Here is a 21,955-nt window from a genome sequence, read left to right on the forward strand (position 1 = left end):
GTGGTAGAACAAATTTGATGTGTTTCCACCCTTTGTTGATACAGGTTTCTGACGCACTTTGCAAATCACAGATGTTCGATTCGCATCTGATCTTCTGTATCCGAACGACTTCCACATTACGGAGGAAGCTCCTTCCTCCTTCCTCGTCTAGGGTTTGAACTCTGCCTTCTGACATGCTTGTTCTCTTTCTACGTGCGTTGGGGCACGTAAACACGTCATCGACTATATCGTCAACACCGTGGGATGACAAATTCTTATCATGGGGAGGAATTGCACTGGTATGTAATGGACTACAATGTGATATGGCACAGCCTATTATGTATTATGATGAGGAGGAGGGAGAAGCCAGTTTGTGAGGATGCACACCTTTGGCTAATCAGTGGGAGAGAGAGAGATAAAGGAGCAGCTAGAAGCGCCAGGGAGCTAGAGAGATGCACGTGCGCTTTATGTTTGTGTTATGTTTGCGTTCTGTTCATTATTGAACATTATATGTTTATGGTCAGACAGTTGGCGCTTCCTCCTTGCCCATCTGTAAAGTTTGTTACATGCATTAACCCAAGTCAAATCCCAAAGAAAATCTTAATGAACCTGGCTAGTTGATTGTAGCAATTTCCAGAGCATTATTTTTTAGCTACACTTCAACTATATGTATGGTGACTAAATCTTATCTTAGGAGGTGAATTTTGCTAGTTGCTGTCATCACTATGTTTTTGATTGCACCAAACTACCTAAATTAAGCAGCTAGCTAGCTACTGAGATTTTGACAAATTATATATTATCATTTTGCAGACCACACTTTCAACTGATAGTGGTATACAGAGTAATACAGAGTGGAACTGGAAAAGTGGGTGGGGGCTTGGGTTGGAATTCTGGGCAGCTTATTATTTATGCTAGATAGCCAATAAGCTGCAGTAGACACGTAGGAGCTGCTGAAGAGTGTGAAGGAGACAGGGATGTTGAAACTTCATCACCGTAAAAGAAACACAGATGCACATTTATAGGACATAAGATAGGAGGGGGACGTGTGCTTTCTCCCAAACATCAGTTGTTTCATAACTCAGTTTCTGAATGAACGTCCTGTTATTTAAGGAATAAAATATGATGGGGCATGCTGTTACAGGAAGTATTCAAGAACAGTGTGATGTGATGCTGTTAATATCCAGAAGCTGATTATTTTCCCATAATATCATGTTAGGAATTTTTTTTTGTCTTATATCACAGCAATTTGCCAACCTTTTCATATTAAGAAATTACATCATGTTTTTTTTCAGTTTGCCTTCATTCATTCGTTTTCCTTTCCCCCCTGGTGGAGGTCATGGTGTCAGCAGATTGAGAACATCAGCCCAGACTTCTCTATCCTCAGCCACAGATTCCAATTTCTCCTTTGGGATTCCCACATTTTCCTAAGCCAACCCTGCTATATAATCTTTCTAATTTGTCATAGGTCTTCCCTGGACTCTCGATAAATCTCTAGCGGGAACCAAACAGGAGGTGTCCTTGTAAGGTATCCGAGCCACCTCAACTGGCTCCTCTCAAGAGGCTCTACTCTGAAGCACTCTTGGATTGCTGAGCTCCTCAACCTATCACAGTGAGTTAACCCAGCAACCCTACAAAGGAACCTAATTTCCACCACCTGTATTTGCAACCTCCTTCTAGGATCAACTATTGGATTGAGTCTCTGCTCCAGAACCCTGGAATAGATTTTACCTGGGAGGCTGAGGAGTGTGATTTCTGCATATTTGGAACACACCACGTAGTCTGCTTTTTAAAAACAGGGACCACCTTCCCAGTCCAAATGCACTGCCCTCATTTTGAAGAAGTGTGGTAACCACACAACTTTCCTGCTAACTTGCTGCTATGAAGGTTTCAACGCATCATAGAGATCCACAGAGCTCCAAAACAGTGCCAGAAACCTCATGGAGGGAGGGCTTCAAGTCTTAATATCAAAATTGATGACTGACCTTTGGTCCAAGGTGCTTAGTACACTTATGAGCAAGCTTGTGTTTGAATAAGTGTTTGTTATTGAATCTTCTTCCCACTGGGAAAAAAAAAAATCCAACTGCAAGTCCATGTGCTTGGATCATATGGATACTAGTGAGTAATCCTACACTTGCCTGAGTAGGAGAGAGACTGCCTTGATCACGAAGTTTGGTACCAGAGCCTTTTATGTGTGTGGATGTAAACCTTATTATATCTAGTCCAAACCTTTCCACCTTGTACCCGACACCTTGATACCCGACCATTGCATCCATATGTAGGCCTTCCCCAAACTGTTGCCAAAAAAGTTGGAAGCACACAATTGTCTAGAAAAGCTTTGTATGATGTAGCATAAAAATTCCCTTCACTGGAGCTAAGCGGCTGAACCTAAACCTATTCCAGTGTGACAATGTCCCTGTGCACAAAGCATGGGCCATAAAGACACGGTTTGTCAAGGTTGTTTTGGAAGAAGTAAAGTGGCCTGCAGAGAGCTCTGGCCTCAACTTACCTGGAAGGCCGATTGTGCACCAGGCCTCCTTGCCCGACATCAGTCCCCTACTTCACTAAAAGCTCCTGTGGATGAATGGGCACAAATCCCCACAGCCACATTCCAAAATCCATCAATGGGAGGGCTATTTCTACATTAATGCCCATATCTTTGTAATGGGATGTTCAACAAGCACATATCGGTGTGATGGTCAGGTGTCCACATACTTTTGTCCATATAGTGTATATTAATGTTTAATCTAGGGCATACCAACTGTATAAATTCCCTGTGGGTACTTTCTGTAAAATGATACATACAAAATGCACTCACCCTTCTGCTAACTCATCTCCTTCAACTATTCAAAGGCTTAATCATTAACTCATTAGCCAATGACTTTGATGAGTCATTACAAGAATGTTGTCAATGTGAAAAATGTGCAGGGTTACTGCAGAATTTGCACCTGGTGTTATGAGGAACACAGACAAGGGGACCCAAACGCAGAACACAGACTCAAGGACTGAAGGTTAAACAGGGTTTATTGAAGACAAGTGGAAGCTGGGGTGTGTGGGAAAAAGAGTGTGATAACGTGTAGTTGGGGTCAGGATTTGAACTTTGGTCAGCGACGTGAGAGCTGAGTGCAGAGCAGGAAAGCCATGGGGAAGGCAAGGTGGGACTGGGTGTAGCAGGAACTGAGCCAGGAGTGAACAGCAGAGAGGTGGAACGCCACGGCCAGGGACATGTGCACACACACACACACACATACACACACACACACACACACACACACACACACACAAACAGAAATAAGAGGGACAGAAAATACTGGAAACATGGGGAAATACACGTGGGCCCTGGCCTAGACCATGACACTGGGGGACAACGCTCTAAATCATATCCTGTGATACTGCTCAACAGTTCTAGGAAAGGACTGGGACAATATAGAAAGTGTCAAGACTTTAACAGGATAATAGTTATTGGTGCCTCATGCTAGATATTAAGGTACTTTTGAATGTCGAGTAGTCTAAGTGACTGGATTTGAAGATGTTTGGAAGGTGTTTCATATTCATCCCAGCTAGTTTTCGCTCCTGCCAAGCAAAAGCCAAACCTAATAGTCGATTAAAGGCCAAGATTAGGTATTTGAGACCAGTGGTGACTCCTGCTTGGTTTGAAGAAAAAACCTGCAGCTAAACAGGTCCTCTGCAGATAAGATTGGACACCCCGTCTTAGGTTTCTTCACTGATCCAGCCCTTTGTGTGACTGGTTATAAAAAAGTCTAGTCACCAAGACTTATGAGTACTAGACATTTTATTAAGTGGAATGTTCGAATCAGTGAGAGAGAATACACAAGTACCCCCACCCTACTGTTTCGCTTGCCATCGCCCCATAATGGGTAGTTAATGGACTTGCCAGCTCAATTTCTCTCAGCTCATTGTAGAAACCGGCGAGACCAGACCTGCTCAGGGAATCTACAAACTAAGTCATCACCAAACTCAAGGTTTACTAGGAAGACTGCTTGGAAGAGATTCAAACACAAATTTGGATTTGTATCAAAATACAACTGCAGAGAGAAGTGGAGGGCCAGGTGTTTGGCTGCAGGGCAAATCTCTGAGCCTATGTCACACTGGACATCATGAGTTGTAATGACTCATTAACAACAACAAGCTAGGGGGTAAAGAGGTGAAGATGGCTTTCAACCAAGAGGAATGATCAGTGGAAACAATATGGAGACTGGGTAAGCTAAGTACATCTGTTTGACACTGCAATCCCAGAGACATCCAGTGTCCACAATGAATGATGTTAGGAATCAATGCAAGAGTTGTTTTTCTTATTTTTCTTTATTTTATGTAAACCAGCAATTTCTTTTAGAATATTAATAATGCAAGCTTTATTTAAACCTTCTATTTTAAATAAAATATGTTTATTTTTTCCAGCTGTAGATTTAGGTGGTATTTTAATATAGGATATGACTAATAAGAATAATAATATCAACACAATATGAAGATAGAAGCTAATTCCAATAACCATTCCCTTATAAATAATCTCTGGTGCTGCCCAGCACATTAAGTGTTGCTGTGCTTCACCTTTCGGCCATTTTTTTTGGTAAGTTTTAATATGCACTTTATATTACACAGCTGATTGTATAGTGCTTAAAAACAAATTGGGCCTTTATACTAACATTGCTTGTATTTATTAAAAACAAGATCAGATATAAATAGACTTCTATAATAACAGACCTTCAATAATAATAATGTTTGAATTGTATAATGACATTGTTATTGGTGGAACAAGCAAATCATAAAGCATAGAGATTCACACCACATAACCCAAAACCCACTTTTGAAAAGACAAATAAGGTGCCATTCTTTTTCATCATTCCAAACATCCTAATGTTATCCATTGTAGGAGAAATTGCTAATCTGTTTTACCAACAGGAAGCAGTACAATTTAATCCAAGTGTTGTAGTATATAGGTTTTCTATACTTCAGAGCTTTAGTGTGGCTCTCTGCTGGCTTTAGGACTGGGGAATGGTGCTCTCGGCTGTGGGGAGAAGCCCCAAGGTGTAATGTAGTTGGGCACACTGGCGATGGGTGATTGGATACAACAGGAAGGCATGTTGAAGTCTGACGTCACCTTCAATACATCGTCCTTCACTGCACAACTCCAACAGCTGAACACAACAATGGAGAACAAGTGAGTGTCAATACACACATTTCCACTGCACTGGGATCTAGAAATGTGCTTAATAGGTCACTTAAAACTTGTGGTTGTAAATATTTGTTTCTGTAGAAAATCAGAGTTTAGCAGAACATGCCTTTATATACAGTGGCCTACAGGTATTGCCATGCCCTCTAGTGGTTTAAAATAGCAAAACGGTTGCATAGAATGTATAGAGCTTTATTTTTTTTATTATTATTATATGATTGTTGAAAACTTATGTTTTATACCATTATCTAATACAAACCATATAATACTGTATGGTGTAAATTCATTACAATAAATTTAACTCTGCAAATGCATGAACTGCTTTACTTTGTACAGCCTGCACTGGCTTTGAGTGTACTACTGTTCCTTGTGACATAAAACTGACTCAGTCAACACAAATGAACATTGTAACTTGTAACGCTACACTTATGCTCACACTACTATAAACTATATGGAACATGGCTAGAAATGTTGAGAAAAAAAAGTATGTTTGTGCAACTACAACAGTGTTACTGTGGAAGCACTGAAACATTTTCAGGGGAATGCTGTCAGATTCCCAATACAGTAAAATCTGGAGAACTAATCTGGACATCTGAGTGCCTCTTATGTAATCTCTGTGACAGGTCTGAAAGTTCTGGCACTTTCCACAGGTAGTGAAGTGACAGATTAAGCATATATTAGGACGTTTAATCAATAATTGCAAGGGATTGAACCTCACACACACACACACACACACACACACACACACACACACACACAAGTGCTACAATTATTCATTCAATGATAAACCAACGCCCAATCCTCATGGAAGGATATGTGTAAGCAAAAAAAAAAAAATCTCAAAGGAATAATAATAATAATAAAGATTATCTCAAAGGAATGCTGTAGCCAGCCACTACCACAAAAAGCAAAAACTTATTCTTTAATTTGCACATACTTTTTTTAAAAATTATATCTGAAAACTTTACCTTTTCGTGAACAACATACTGCATCCATAATACAGCTTTGTTCCTTTCACGTAAAAGGAAAAACACTTCTCTGATTAAATTGGGTGGAGTTACATTACGCTTGTTACGTATTACTCATATCACACTCATTCACCTTCTGTTTGTTTCTCAGTAAATCCTGCGTGAGTCACTCAAGTTACTACAGTCTGCCCACCACCCTGCCTGACAAAGAGCTTAGTTAGCATTCCACCACCGCAGCTTTTGTTTAACCGCTGGATAGTTGAGATGAAAGCCGACTCAAAAGACATATTGAGTTTATAAAGGCATGAGGCATATTTCACCACTCACTCCCTCACTCTTCACCACTCACTACTGTGTCTCCACGTCTCTCAAGATGAAAGAAGCCACTTGTGTGTGGGGAAGCCTACCTGATTTATGCACCAGTCTCTTTACTAATTATACTACAAAAAAAAAAACACCCAACACTAAATACTATAAAAAAAATATATATTTACTAGAGCCTTTTTTCTTTGGTAAAGATGATAATTATGAAAATTTTTTAATTAACTCCTGAAAGCAACAGACCAGTCTCATAACTTTCATAAGCCTTGATGATGTATGAGAGAGAGAGAGAGAGAGAGAGAGAGAGAGAGAGAGAGAGAGTCTTTTTTCCCCCATGCTGTGCGGTTGATGAGGCTGTCTAATATTGACAAGTGTAATGAGAGCACTAAGAGAACAATAGCACTGGCATTCTTAAAAAACTCACACCCTCCTGTCACAACTGCTGATTCTACACCATGCAGGCTCCCCAGGGGCCACCACTCACATACACAATAACAACACACATGTGGGTGTGAATAATGTTGCACACAACAACACTGTCACTTGTAAGTACATAGACATATACAAGTACATATGTCTTACGTATAAGATTTCTATAAAAATATGTCTTATATGTTTGTCTTCTGCATTTACATGTCAGTTGAAAAGAGTACATTTTCCTATAATCATTTTCCAAACAATCAGACAAGATACAATATATGTGTTCTAATGTTATAATGCTGTTATAATGACCTCTGCTGCATCCGAAATCATGTACTGTGACAGCACCAACTGCACTTGATTCAGTATGTCCTGCTTGGCCGGTGAGACAGTACGTACTGATCAGGATACGGTCTGTGAGAAGTATGAACACTATCCGGATGTCCTACATCCGCCATGTTGGCATTGTCATGTGACCTACAAAATAAAAAGAGCCGACGCGCAGCCTTCTGCCATTTTTTATTTGGACAGTTCTTCCGTTCCAGTCCTGTTGTATTATGGGATAGCACAGTGTCCAAGTATCCATTGGTTCCCTACTGCAGAATCACGGCGCAAGCAGTGGATCATTGGGGTTTTTCTCACCTACTGAGAATTCGGACATACTCTCCTTTGGCGTGCTGCTTTTCGCCTACTGTAAAGTATGGTAATAGGGATGTAGCCCTCCACTCTTCTGGAAAACTTTCCGCTAGATTTTTGGAATGTGACTGTGGGGATGTACCCATTAGTGAGGTCGGGCACTGATGTCGGGTAAGGATGCCTGGTGCGTAGACAGTGTTCCAATTCATCCCAAAGGCTCTTTGCAGGCCACGCCAGGTCTTTCTGCACCAACTTTGGCAAAATATGTCTCGCTTTGTGCACAGGGGCATTGTCATGCTGGAACATGTTCGAGCCCCTTAGTTCCAATGAAGGGAAATTTTAATGCTACAGCATACAAAGACATTCTAGATGATTTTGTGCTTCACACTTTTTGGCAACAGTTTAGGAAAAGCCCACACATGGGTGTGGTAATTCATGGTAATTAACTGGATATAGAATCTTTGCTCCACAGATTTTCTGCAGATGTGAAGACTTTTCATGTGAAAAGAAAGAAAAATTTGGCACACTACAGCTCCAAAAATAGAAAATTATTTATTACTTGTTCTCACCACAGGTGATGTTTCGAGCCCAATGGCTCTTCATCAGACAATGAACACATACACTAATGAGCCCTTATATACACAACGGAACTTTTCATGTGCACAGAAAGTCAGACGTCTTTCCACTTAGTGTTGGTCTGGCTGTGTCAGTAATGACTCACACCCTCCTGATTCACATTGCTTTTATAATCCCACTCTGATAACTGAATATGCTATATTGCTGGACAACCACTTGCTTCCACAAGAGCTTATTGACCTTTAATTATATACTAGTAAATGCAATTGTTTGACAAACTGCCATACAACATTAGTCTACAGACACACAGTCCACAAGCACTGAATGCGATTCAACCCAGAAAACCCAGATTTCTGTTACAAACTGAATTTTAATATCGACGTCCAAATCCACAAACTCGACGCATAAGACGAGGTCATGGAAGACTCATGAAATTGGCCCGTAAAAATATGCTGATAACTAGAACAAAAGCTTAAGGTTCAGAGGAAAAGAATTCATGCCAAAAAAAATAGCATATGGTCCTAACTATAGAGTTATTTCTGCGACTGAAGAAAGGCTTATTTGTGCACACAGAGGCTGTGTTAGCTCTGGAAGAATGGTAAACACACACTGCTGATTGCATACTGACAGACTGGTGTTAAAGCCACTGTCCTCTCAGCTTCAGTATGCTCCTATACATGGGAGTGTGCTGATAAGGCTGTTGCTGTATTTAGTAACAACTAATTGTGAACAACTGGTCAAACCACAAACCACACGCTATGTGTGTATGTCTGCTGTAGGCTAAAGGGATTGTAATCAATACCCTTTATTGACACTCCCATTCTATCACTAGCTCTCTGCTTCATCTACCTGTTTGTGAAGAGTCATAAAATGAAGAGGATTTCATATAAATTAAAAAAAGACTGCCAAGAAAGAAATTGCTAATAATACTCAAAAAGGTAGCTGCCACCATTTTCTGAGAGACACTAATTGGTGTTCATATGCGTTACAAATGAAGGTGTCATGATAGAGACAAAGTAATAAACATAATAATAGACAAAACAATAAACATTACTTGCTCTTTTGTCCACAACATTTTCAAAACCTCTTCATTTATTACAGAAGTATACTGCTTGAAGTAACAGGAATTATCATGCCACGCTGACAGTACAGTGGAATAAAACGCTAAGTGATTTAGACTTGGCTTAGTTGTTGGTGACAGACAGGCTAGGCTGAGTATTTCAGAAACCGCTGGCTGCCTGAGATTTTTTACACACAACAGTTGACAGAGAATGGCGCGAAAAGCAAAAAACATCAATTAACTGTTTGTAGAAATGTTTCATTGATGAGAATGGCCTGGTTTGAGCTGACAGAAAGGCTTTGGCAACTGAAATAACCACTCTTTACAACTGTGCTGGGCAGAAAAGCATCTCAGAACACACAACACATCGAACCTTGAGGTGGACGGGCTACAACAGTACAACACCACACTGGGTTACACTCTTGTCAGCGAAGTGCAGGAATCTGAGGCTATAGTGGACACAGGTGTGGAGGTTATTATAAAAGTAAATCTGGAATGGGATGTTCAACAAACACGTATAGGTGAGATGGTCAGGCATACACTAATATAGTGTACTTAAAAATATGAAACTGGTGATACTGGTTTGTATGGTTACCATGCTGTGTGTTCTTCATACCAGTGCACCTACATTTGCAAGCAGCATCAGATATATTACACCTTTGAAGTATAATTCTGTTGTTCGATTACCAGACCTACGCGTTGGCAATGATTTTTTTTTATCCTTCAATGATCTGTGCTTTGTGGTTAATAGGTCTTTGAAGCTGACAACGAATTGTGGTCGTACTGAACACGTACCTGGCTGCAGTTCTGTCTGATAGCATGAGTACTAAGGTTTGTTACTCGTGTTTGAGATACCACCCTCGCTCCTGATACACAAGACCTTTTCCGTGCAGAAGGCAGAATTACAAGTGAAAATAGAGAAAAAACCACATCAGTGATACTGATTAGCAACAGAATACAGTGTATGGCCTATATTACATAAATACATAAATACATAAAACATAAATACAAGCACTGTTTCAGGCTAGAGGCAAAAGAGAAGAAATACATACAGTCAAAGCTTAATAATGTATTTTGTTTATTCTTCGCCAGAAGACCTTAACCTTTAAAAGCGAAGTGATATAAAAGGAAAGACACTGTTCAACACAGTTAATTGCGATTTAACTACATTATTCAGAATAAACAGTAACAAACAGCATACCTTATATTTTGTTTGCTATAAAAGAGGGTCTGTGTACAGGTCTATGATCGAATGGAACATGTTTCTAGTGGTTTAAGCTCATTGAAAGCAGGATGCTCTGCAGAAGACAAAGGGGAGTGGAAAAAAATATTGCAGGTTAATATCTCCACTCGACTTAGGCAAGTGAGAACTAACCACTGCATAGCATCAAAGAGCTGGTCGGAAAAAAACAAACAACAGCAGCAGCAACACTGAGTAAGATGTTTGCTTAACTGAGTGGACAGAGAGGAATAGCGTAACCCGTGTCCCTGCAGCTCAGCTAACAGGGCATTCGGCAAACCATCTGGGACGAACTTTGACCTCTCTCGTTAATCTGCCACAGCTGCGTAGGACCTACAGACTGTGTGGGCCAGGGGCAGCTTGTTTAAATTGTGCCTAAATCCTTGATTGAACACCAGGGACTTCATATTTATCCTCAACCTAAAGCTGTACGTACACCATTCATCACTGTGCTGAAAAACAACATTAATGTTCCAAAATGATGGCTCGCTCATAATGCACCAAGAATGGTACAACTGTCTTCAGATGAAGAAACTTTTACAGCTTAACCTGATAAATGTACAACAATAAAATGGCAACAAATAAATGCACATAAATACCCACATAAAACACTGAGACTGCAGTGTTTCCCCTAATTTCATCTTTAAAACATACAGTGAGGGAAAAAAAGTATTTGATCCCCTGCTGATTTTGTATGTTTGCCCACTGACAAAGAAATGATCAGTCTATAATTTTAATGGTAGATTTATTTGAACAGTGAGAGACAGAATAACAACAAAAAAATCCAGAAAAACGCATGTCAAAAATGTTATAAATTGATTTGCATTTTAATGAAGGAAATAAGTATTTGACCTCCTCTCAATCAGAAAGATTTCTGGCTCGCAGGTGTCTTTTATACAGGTAACGAGCTGAGATTAGGAGCACACTCTTAAAGGGAGTGCTCCTAATCTCAGCTTGTTACCTGTATAAAAGACACCTGTCCACAGAAGCAATCAATCAATCAGATTCCAAACTCTCCACCATGGCCAAGACCAAAGAGCTCTCCAAGGATGTCAGGGACAAGATTGTAGACCTACACAAGTCTGGAATGGGCTACAAGACCATTGCCAAGCAACTTGGTGAGAAGGTGACAACAGTTGGTGCGATTATTCGCAAATGGAAGAAACACAAAAGAACTGTCAATCTCCCTCGGCCTGGGGCTCCATGCAAGATCTCACCTCGTGGAGTTGCAATGATCATGAGAACAGTGAGGAATCAGCCCAGAACTACACGGGAGGATCTTGTCAATGATCTCAAGGCAGCTGGGACCATAGTCACCAAGAAAACAATTGGTAACACACTACGCCGTGAAGGACTGAAATCCTGCAGCGCCCGCAAGGTCCCCCTGCTCAAGAAAGCACATATACATGCCCGTCTGAAGTTTGCCAGTGAACATCTGAATGATTCAGAGGACAACTGGGTGAAAGTGTTGTGGTCAGATGAGACCAAAATGGAGCTCTTTGGCATCAACTCAACTCGCCGTGTTTGGAGGAGGAGGAATGCTGCCTATGACCCCAATAACACCATCCCCACCATCAAACATGTAGGTGGAAACATTATGCTTTGGGGGTGTTTTTCTGCTAAGGGGACAAGACAACTTCACCGCATCAAAGGGACGATGGACGGGGCCATGTACCGTCAAATCTTGGGTGAGAACCTCCTTCCCTCATTCAGGGCATTGAAAATGGGTCGTGGATGGGTATTCCAGCATGACAGTGACCCAAAACACACGGCCAAGGCAACAAAGGAGTGGCTCAAGAAGAAGCACATTAAGGTCCTGGAGTGGCCTAGCCAGTCTCCAGACCTTAATCCCATAGAAAATCTGTGGAGGGAGCTGAAGGTTTGAGTTGCCAAACGTCAGCCTCGAAACCTTAATGACTTGGAGAAGATCTGCAAAGAGGAGTGGGACAAAATCCCTCCTGAGATGTGTGCAAACCTGGTGGCCAACTACAAGAAACATCTGACCTCTGTGATTGCCAACAAGGGTTTTGCCACCAAGTACTAAGTCATGTTTTGCAGAGGGGTCAAATACTTATTTCCCTCATTAAAATGCAAATCAATTTATAACATTTTTGACATGCGTTTTTCTGGATTTTCTTGTTGTTATTCTGTCTCTCACTGTTCAAATAAATCTACCATTAAAATTATAGACTGATCATTTCTTTGTCAGTGGGCAAACGTGCAAAATCAGCAGGGGATCAAATACTTTTTTCCCTCACTGTACAAAAACATATATGTGTTTCTTTAGATGGGTGATGACAGATAGATGATTAGATAGTTGATGGAGCAGAAATGACCTTCTACTTACTACATTACTTCTTTGCAATATTGCATGCTCACTGTCCTGTGTCAGATTGCTATCAGACATGCAGAATTGCATTCTTGCTATTGGAAAAACATTGCTACTTATCGGGAAATGATTATACACCTGTGTAGAAGTATAACGGCTGCAATTATAAAAAGTATAACTACAATCAGTTAGTGACAAATGTCTTCTTCTCTCGCTCTCTCTCTCTCGCAGTCACTGTGTACGCTCTTCTTCATGTGTACAAAACCAAAAAAACGAGATGGACATGAGCATGACCAGAATTGCTCATTGAAATGCATTAACCTCTTTCGGCTAAATACAGAGCAAGGCATCGCAAAATGAAACTGAGAGTGCAGTTGCATACCAGAAGCCTGACATGAGCCGATTCTACAGGGTTTGAACCACAAGAACAGTTTCACACGACTGGACTGAAAAGGACCACCCTACACCCACCCTTTTTTCCACAGCCAGTCAGAAGGTTTCAGAACTATTTGTGTTCGTAACTTATAATACATAGTTCGAAATAATTACATGAGAAAAAATAACTAAAGAAAGAAATACATCAATAATAATAATAATAATAATAATAATAATAATAATAATAATAATAATAATAAATTGATTGGCTTAGCAAACACTGAAAGGGGCATTCAGCATCTTAACTGCAAACTTGGCATGTAATTATCATGTTAAAGACATTTAACAGTCAAAAAGTGATAAGCAAAAAAGCCCTTGAAGAGTAGGGGGAAAAGCTTATACAGTAACTACATGATGGATAGCACCATAATATACGTCTGTATTGTGACTATCAATACATCTATAATATATACCTTGGTTTTTTTTTTCTCTTTTTCTTTTAAAATAGTTTTTATTTTAATTCAGCAAAAAAAAAAAAAAAAAAAAAAACATTATATTTTATCTTCTTGTGGAATTTTACCATACATGTCCTCCAACTTCAACCTCAGCAATTTAGCCCAGTCAATCCACCTACAGAAGGGATGTGTTTTGGGATTTTGGAGGAAACCAGAACACCCAGAACAAAAACCCCTACATAATCACATGTAAAACCCCACAAAGACAGCAACCAGAACCCAGAATTGGACCCAGGACCTTTTGAATGAGTTACTAGTCAGTATCTGTCACAGCCATGCACTAAATCATTCCTTTTGTTCAGTTGTTCCTGACGGGTTTTGCAACCTGATCCTTGCCGGTTGAGTCAGTGAATGCTTCTGATAGTGACTGGGATTTGCTTCTCTCTCATTCAGCAGATCAGTTTTTGAATCAGGGAATGTTTTATAAACATAAAAAAACCCTTCTCTGTCAGTTTCTTTAACCACATCTGTGAGTTGTGCAAGTTGTATTTGCAATTGCATGTACACAGAACCTAAGCCATTCCTCCTGTCTCTCCTCAGCAGTTCAACTGAACGAGTGAATTTAATGTGTCCTGTTCAGGCTTGTTCTGTCAGAGCAGGAGATTTCCAGCGTTTCAGTACAGGAATTAGTGGTCAATGTTGGGCTATGTGTGAGAAATATTTCTTCTTCACAGACATACAAGTATTCACATTTTACACCTTTATGACACAAGTAGCAATGATTATTAGCTATTTTATTCTGATCAATTTGTTTGTTGTCTACCTTGGGCAGCAGCATGATTAGGCTACAAATTTGAGTATACCACACAAATAAACAGATTGGTGTAGGACTCCAAAAATCATTTAACTGAATGAACTGAAAAGACTTACAAAAATGTCATCTCTACTCTGGACCATGGAGTTGTGAGGCACCTGCACTACCTGCTGCACCACACTTCCGCCCCTACACACAATGGATCTCTCAGATCTGTCACTAAACAGTTCAAACTAGATTAATGCAAAACATCCATGTTGAATACATAAAAAGTAAACAGCTCAATACATACTGTGAACTTACAGAACATGGTCAAACGTTTGTGGACACCTGACCATCACACCTATATGTTCTTGTTGAACATCGCACTCCAGATTTAGTTCCCTTTTGCTGTTATAATAACCTTCACTCTTCTGAGAAGGCTTTCCATTATATTTTAGAGCGAGGCTGTGGGGATTTGCTCAATCAGCCACAAGAGCATTAGTGAGGCCAGTCACTGATGTCAGGCAAGGAAGCCTGGGACGCAGTCGGCGTTCCAATTCAGGCCATTTAATTTCTTCCACTCCAACCATAGCAAACCATGCCTTTAAGGACCTCGCATTGCACACAGGGGCACAGTCATGCTTTAACGTTTTTGTGTAACTGAGTGCCTCCATCTTTGTGGAAACTGTTTGGGGAAGGCCCACATACGAGTGATGGGCAGGTGTCCACAAACCTTTGGCCATATAGTGTATATATAGTTTTAGTAAATTCAACAACTTTTCCTTTGTCCTCTAAAAGGATATTTCAAGCAAAAATCCTAGCATTACCTGCTCATCTCTATCTGGCTGCTCCAGTTGGATCCTTGGTGTCTGTGTTATAATCTCTACTGCATTTAACTGCCATGACAGCAGACTCCAGACATTCTACATTTTTAATGCAAAAGGCCCTGGTTTAAGAAATCCCCAAAATATTGAGACATTTTAAACCCCTTGTCAGACATCCTTTATATATCTCTCAATGAATGGGTATTGTCATATTGTCGTGGATATTGTAACAGACACCTGCAGTGATCAGGGAGTTATGCTGTGTTACGCTAAGTTATAACCTGCTAAATGTTCAAACTCTGACTATGAAAATCCAAAGGAAGCATCATCTCAGTTTAGAATTCTTACTCAGAAAGTCAGGAAGTTCGTCTCAACACCGGGTTCAGCATATGACGTCATATCATCACAGCATCAACAGTAAACAAAGCAGCACTTCTTAACTCTTAAATGAGTTATACAGTATATATTGGAATTTGCTTTAGATCAGTCAACATACAGAGACATTTGCTTGTTAAATCTCTAACACTCACTACACAGTTTGCTGTTTTGCTGTTTTGAGGAGGTAAATGCATCGCTCATATCACTAACATTGGCTACATTGTTGCTTGAATGCATGGAAGTCAAAACAGACATAATTACAAGTTCTGACTTTCCACTTCTGAGACCATTTGAAAGCAGCATTATAAATGCTGTGCTGAAGGTTAGAGACTTCAGTTAACCTGTGCCACTGATGTCCTAAAGTGCCAAAATAATACCACCAAGCCCTTCACAAGCCAAATGTTCTGAACTCTACAGCAGTGAGATTTTCTAGGACTTGAACCTGACTTTCAATAGAGGTCAAAAGGTGACTCACAGAGGATTTCTTGGAATCTTCATATAAAAAACGTTGCTCTCTCCTCAGCATGATGTGTCCATTATTGTTGTTGCTTGTAGACATGCACTTTTCAGCTTATTTTCTTTATTCCCGATAATACATATTAGAAGGTAAAATGTCCAGAGCTTTGGATTCAACATCACTTTGCCCTGTACTGAGTCAACATATCGTGTGCAAAAGCTGTCTGTTTACAGATAAATAGGCTAGATAAAGTTGATTAACTTTGCAATCATTTCAATAGAAGGAGACTAACAAACTTGCTGAAGGTATTGTTAATCCAATGTAGCTAATGGAACAGTGTTGACTAAATATGACACACGAGGAGCGATTCTCAAGCTATTCATCATATCAGTGTCATCTTAATCAATCTTCCTTCATTTTTTTCTCCACAGAGAAATGCAGTCCCCTCTGAATGTATTGGAACTGAAAGGCCAATTCTATTGTTTTTGCTATACATTGAAGACATTGGGGTTTAAGTTCAAAAGATATGAGACAAGAGATCAGAATTTCTACTTTCATTTCCTCATATTTACATCTAGATGTGTTAAATAACTTAGAACATGACACCTTTTATTTGAGCCCACCCATTTTTTAAAGTGATCAATAATATTGGAACATGTGACTGATAGGTGTTTTTTGCTGCCCAGGTGTGCCCTGTTAAACTGATTGTTCAAAGAATGAATAGCTTTGAATGTCTACTCTTGGTTTGAGCTTTAGGTTTTGCCTGTAAAGACTGCATTTGTTGTTAAAAAGGATAAACCAGCATGAGAGCTGTCTAAGGGAGAAAAGCAAGCCATTTTGAAGCTGAGAAAAGAGGAAAAAACTATCAGAGCCATTGCACAAGCATTGGGCATAACCAATATAACAAATAAATGTTCTGAAAAAGAAAGAAACCACTGGTATACTAACAACCAGACATTGAACAGGTCGGCCAAGGAAAATAACAGCAGTTGATGACAGAAAAATTGTTGAGTTGTGAAGAAAAACCCAAAAACAACAGTTAGTGACATCACCAACAACCTTCATAGGTGAAGGTATCACAATCCACTATTCAAAGAAGACTTCAAGAGCAGAAACATAGAGGCCATACCCAAGATGCAAACCACTCATCAGCAATAAGAATCGGAAAGCCAGATTGGACTTCGACTGGAAGTACAGAGATAAGCCACAAAAGTTCTGAAACCAAGTTGAACCTCTACCAAAGTGATGGAAAGGCCAAAGTGTGGAGAAAGAAATGGATCTGCTCATAATCCAAAACATACAAGCTCATCAGTCAAGCATGGTGGAGATAGTGTCATGGCTTGGGTTTGCATGGCTGCTTCTGGAACAGGCTCACTAATCTTTATTGTTGATGTAACTCATGATGGTTGCAGCAGAATGAATTTAGAAGTCTACAGAAACAATCTGTCTTCCAATTTACAGAGAAATGTATTCAAGTTAATCAGAAATAACTTCATCATGCAGCAAGACAATGACCAAAAAACACACTGCCAACCCAGCAAAGGACCTCAACAGAGGAAAAACTGGAAGGTTTTAGAAAGACCAAATCAATCGCCAGAACTTAACCCGATTGAGCAACATTTCACCTCCTGAAGAGAAGATTGAAGGGAGAACCCCCACAAAACAAACAACAACTGAAAGAAGCTGCAGTACAAGAAAAATGCAACAGTTTGGTGAGGTCAATGGGTCTTCAGATTGATGCAGTTATTGCAAGCAAGGGATATGCAACCAAATATTAAGTGTTATTTAGTAAGTCTTATCTGTTCCTATACTTTTTCTCACCTAAAAATTGGGTGGTCTAATACAAAAGGTTTTATGTTTTATATTGTTTAAGACATCTGAATGTAAACACCAGGAAATAAAATCTGAAATCCTTAACTCTCATCTCATATCCATCTTTTGATCTCAAATTCAAATGTCTTTGGTGTACATCACAAACAAATGAATTGGCCTTGCTGTTCTAATAGTTTCAGAGGGGACTGTATTTTCAAATGACATTTTGTCTACTTTTTTTTTTTAACCACACTTACCATCATGCCTCTGAATTTTAAAATAGAAATTGTGCCAAAATCTTCAGTAAAATGTAACTAGCTAGGTACCATTTTTTCTTGCTAGCTAGCTTTAGTGCCTTTTAACGGTTTATATACAGTCTGGCTATGGTAAATATGGTATGACCTAACATTGCGCTATACAACTGACTGTAAACACAGTCTTACTTTTGTTTAAATGTAAATTAATATTATAATAAAACCAATTAAACATTTTTGTGTTGGAAGCACCACTGTAACCTTGCTCTGGATTCCACTAAGTACATTTAACAAACACAATAAAAAATTCAAATGCAGAGCTGTGTCGCATCTAATTTTATTTTTGTGGCAAAATCTTTCATGTGTAATTATCAATCTAAAAGGTTTTATGTCATTGTTTTAAGCCCTTAGCATATGCTTATTAGATAGGTTAACTATCTAGAAATGCTAGAAAGCCAATTTTCCTTGCAAACATTAGCTAACTACATTTAACAGGCTAGATTTAATTAAGTTCAATTAAGCAAGTAAAGTAATTCATTGTATTTAAAAAACAACAAAACAAAGATGTGACCTTCATGGGCATAATTATGCAGTGGTAGGGAGAGAAAATGTAATTGGCCAAAAAAAAAAAAAAAAATGTGAGATCAATGAGAAACGAAAGTGCTTTAAGTCATCTGCCAAGTGTATCTCATGGAGGGGAAAAAGCGCTTCCATTTTAACTATCATTTAAATACACCTCGGAGTTAAACACTTCCAGTAATCACAGACTTTATCGATATTGCAATGCACTGGCTAGCTACAGTAGCTGAAACACAAGACCTTGTTATGTTAATCTGTACTTCTTTTATTCAATGGACGTATGTGAGGTGGGGTATGGCATGCATTTGAAAACTTGTTACCAAAGTATTCAAAATTGATGGGAATTTAGCAAAATACTTGGGGATATTACAAGAGAACCTGCTTAAGTCTGCTAGAAAAAAAAAAACAGCAACAAAAAACTAAAGCATGGGAGGAACTTCAGCTTTCAGAAGGACAGTGGACAATCCCAAACACAAGTTCAAAGCAATGCAGGAGTGGTTAAAACAAAAAGTCGAATCTTCTACAATGGCTAAAAACCAGATCTTACTGACAATCCTTGGCACTGTTTGAAAACTGCAATCAAAAGACTGCAATCAACCTGGAGCAAGGGCGAACATCACTCCCAAACAGTGTGCAAAGCTGGTAGGAAGAGGCTTAAAGCTGTTATTGCAGAAAAAGATGGTTCTACCAAGTATTATCTGAAGGGATTGAATGAATGAATGAATGTAAGTAGCATTCATTAACTTTTTTTTTTTTTAAAGACTGACTTCTGTGCCAGTGTCATTTGTAAGTGAGATGAATCTTATTACATTTAATGGAGTTGAATACTTTTGCAAGTCACTATAATTATTTTTTCTCCCTGATTGTCAAAGTGATTCTTATTTTCATTTTTTATTAAAACTCCTACAGACATTAGCTTTGTATTGAGTTATGTGTGGCATGTAAGGTGGCTTTGTATAGTTCTGGATACTAATAATGGATGACAGTAAATGAGGATGGCACATGAGTTCTGCATATAGGGTGACAAGCGCGTGTATTTCCGCGTGCAGTGTTAGTAAAGAATGTATGTAAACATTTTGTAATTCTAATACTGTACAGCACATTGCAGACAGAGTGTAGGGAAACTACAGATAGGACACAACAAACGGAATCAAGACCTTTGTACCCTCAACGTGCATCCAAAAAAAATTTGTCTGGTCAACGTTGCTTCTCTGCAATTTTTTTTTTCCACTACTCAATAACAAAATTACAAAACCCCGAGCTGTCAATTGTGGGTACAAGAAGCTGTTTGTGGCACTTCTGAGAACTTTCCATAGACTCAATGAGTCGGAAGAACAGAGTGGCGTGAGATGCCGTGAACAGATCAGTGGAAACCTGTTTTTTTTTCACACATACCTTCTTTAACAAGGCTTGGTCTTCATTCACGTGGCACTAGATGGGAATTAAACTGTGTGAATGTGAGTGTACACAAAGCGAATCATGTTTACTGCAGCACAGAGCTTAGTAAACATCCTCCTGTCAGAAACATAGAAACACTTTAATGCCATTAATTATGTGAATCAGAAATTTTTTTTAGAACAATCTATATAAAGAATAACGTGTATTAAACTATAACATGCTCTTTAAAAAAATCTCTTATATTAACTGATTTTAATAAAAAGCACAGAATAAAATGGCAGAGTGGATTTAGAATAAGCCTTCTGTCTGTAACATCTGTCAGATGAGATTCATATTCTTGTGTGTGAGTGTGTGTGTGTGTATGTATGTATGTATGTGTGGGAGGAAGATGAGAGAATGGAAATTTGGTATGGGGGGGATATCAGCTTTGTATAGCTCTTTGGTTAACAACATACTGAAAAGTATTTTAGAGCACACACACACACACACACACACACACACACACACGCACACACAGCCACTCAAGTTCGTATTTACTTATAAGAACAAACAGAATGAAACATTGTCTTTAACCCATTTAATGCTCATTATAACATTATACATTCGCAGAGCTATAGACTATTACATATCATTGCACAAGTAAAAACAAGGCACAAGAAGGGTGCAGTGTACATGTTTGATTTTTTCTTGACCATTGATCCAGGTGGTAACGCGACACAGAGTGCCAAAAATGTGAAGAAGGTTTGTAGAGGCGTGATTAAGCGTTCTGCTGTGATATCCAAACATATTCACTTGATTCCTTTGCATTAAGAACCCGACATTGTGATAGCACATTTTTGTTATGACATATTATTTGATTTCACTTTCAGATTTCATAAAGTGGTAGAAATGACCAGCAGGCTTGCAGAGTTTACAACAAATATATTCAGTTTTTTTTCTGTCACTAGATTTTATGTTTATATTTTAGTAATAGTGTAATAAGCACACACACACACACACACACACACACACACACACACAAAAAAAAACCCACTTTGAAACACTTACAGCTCGATTTTGGTAGGGTGGAAAATCATTTTATTTGATAGTTTTAAGATCATATTTGGAGAGAGGGGATGGACCCAAAAGCATAAAAGGAAAGTCATGTGAGAAAGAAAGTGAAAGTACAGCATCTGACCTTGTGTAATAAGATAAAGCTATTAATGGTATTAATGATACTGCCAGATATTATGCAAATAAATTCCTTCATTTTGTGAAGTAAAATTTAAATTAAAAAAATTTCACTGACAAGATTTCACTGGGTTTCTATAGATATTATGCTTCATTTACGTGTGCATTAAAAAAAATCAGCAGGTCGTTTTTGTGTGTGTTTTTACAGTGTGTTTTTTTTTATTTTTTTTGCAGCTGGTGTGGATTTAAAAGTTGGTTAAAAATAGAAGTGCTATGAAAAGACGCTTTATAAAAGCTTTTGGTGTGAACTGGCATTTACTAGCCATAACTGAGCTGTTTGTTCTTATTTGTTATAGATAAAATAATTAGGTCTGTTGTATTTAGTTAGTAGTTAGGTAGTGTGCTGATATAATTTTTTAACATTCACTGGGTGTTAAGAAATGGGACAAGAATTATAAGGCAGTGCTTTAAGTCAGGAGAAAATACAGTCTTATAGCCCCACAACAAAAACATGGTGTGAGGTGTTACCTCTGTGTATGTGTGCCAGGCCAAGGCCAATTAAATAATGCAGGCATGAGTTCCAGGTACTGAAAAACTCTTCTTTGTTCTTATTAACGTGCTCAAGATAATATAAAAATATTAATAAAATATTAAAAGGGTAATTAGAGATTATTCATCATTTACTAATGCGACTAGACATTAATGCCATAGTGGATATACATGTATATGCCCTATAAGTT

General features: G+C 38.8%; 1 protein-coding gene across 1 annotated transcript in view; it reads right to left on the reverse strand.

Annotated features, from left to right (window-relative positions):
* Positions 1–4,887: 4,887 nt before the first annotated feature.
* acoxl (acyl-CoA oxidase-like) overlaps positions 4,888–21,955 on the reverse strand; it is a 36,948-nt gene continuing 19,880 nt past the window's right edge. The window contains 4 exon segments of the mRNA XM_053620160.1: positions 4,888–5,207; positions 9,989–10,057; positions 15,163–15,229; positions 21,744–21,834. Of these exon segments, the coding sequence (XP_053476135.1) occupies positions 4,955–5,207; positions 9,989–10,057; positions 15,163–15,229; positions 21,744–21,834 (480 nt within the window). The 3' untranslated portion in view covers positions 4,888–4,954.

Source organism: Ictalurus furcatus, chromosome 3 (genome assembly GCF_023375685.1).
Source record: "Ictalurus furcatus strain D&B chromosome 3, Billie_1.0, whole genome shotgun sequence".
Classification (NCBI taxonomy): domain Eukaryota; kingdom Metazoa; phylum Chordata; class Actinopteri; order Siluriformes; family Ictaluridae; genus Ictalurus; species Ictalurus furcatus.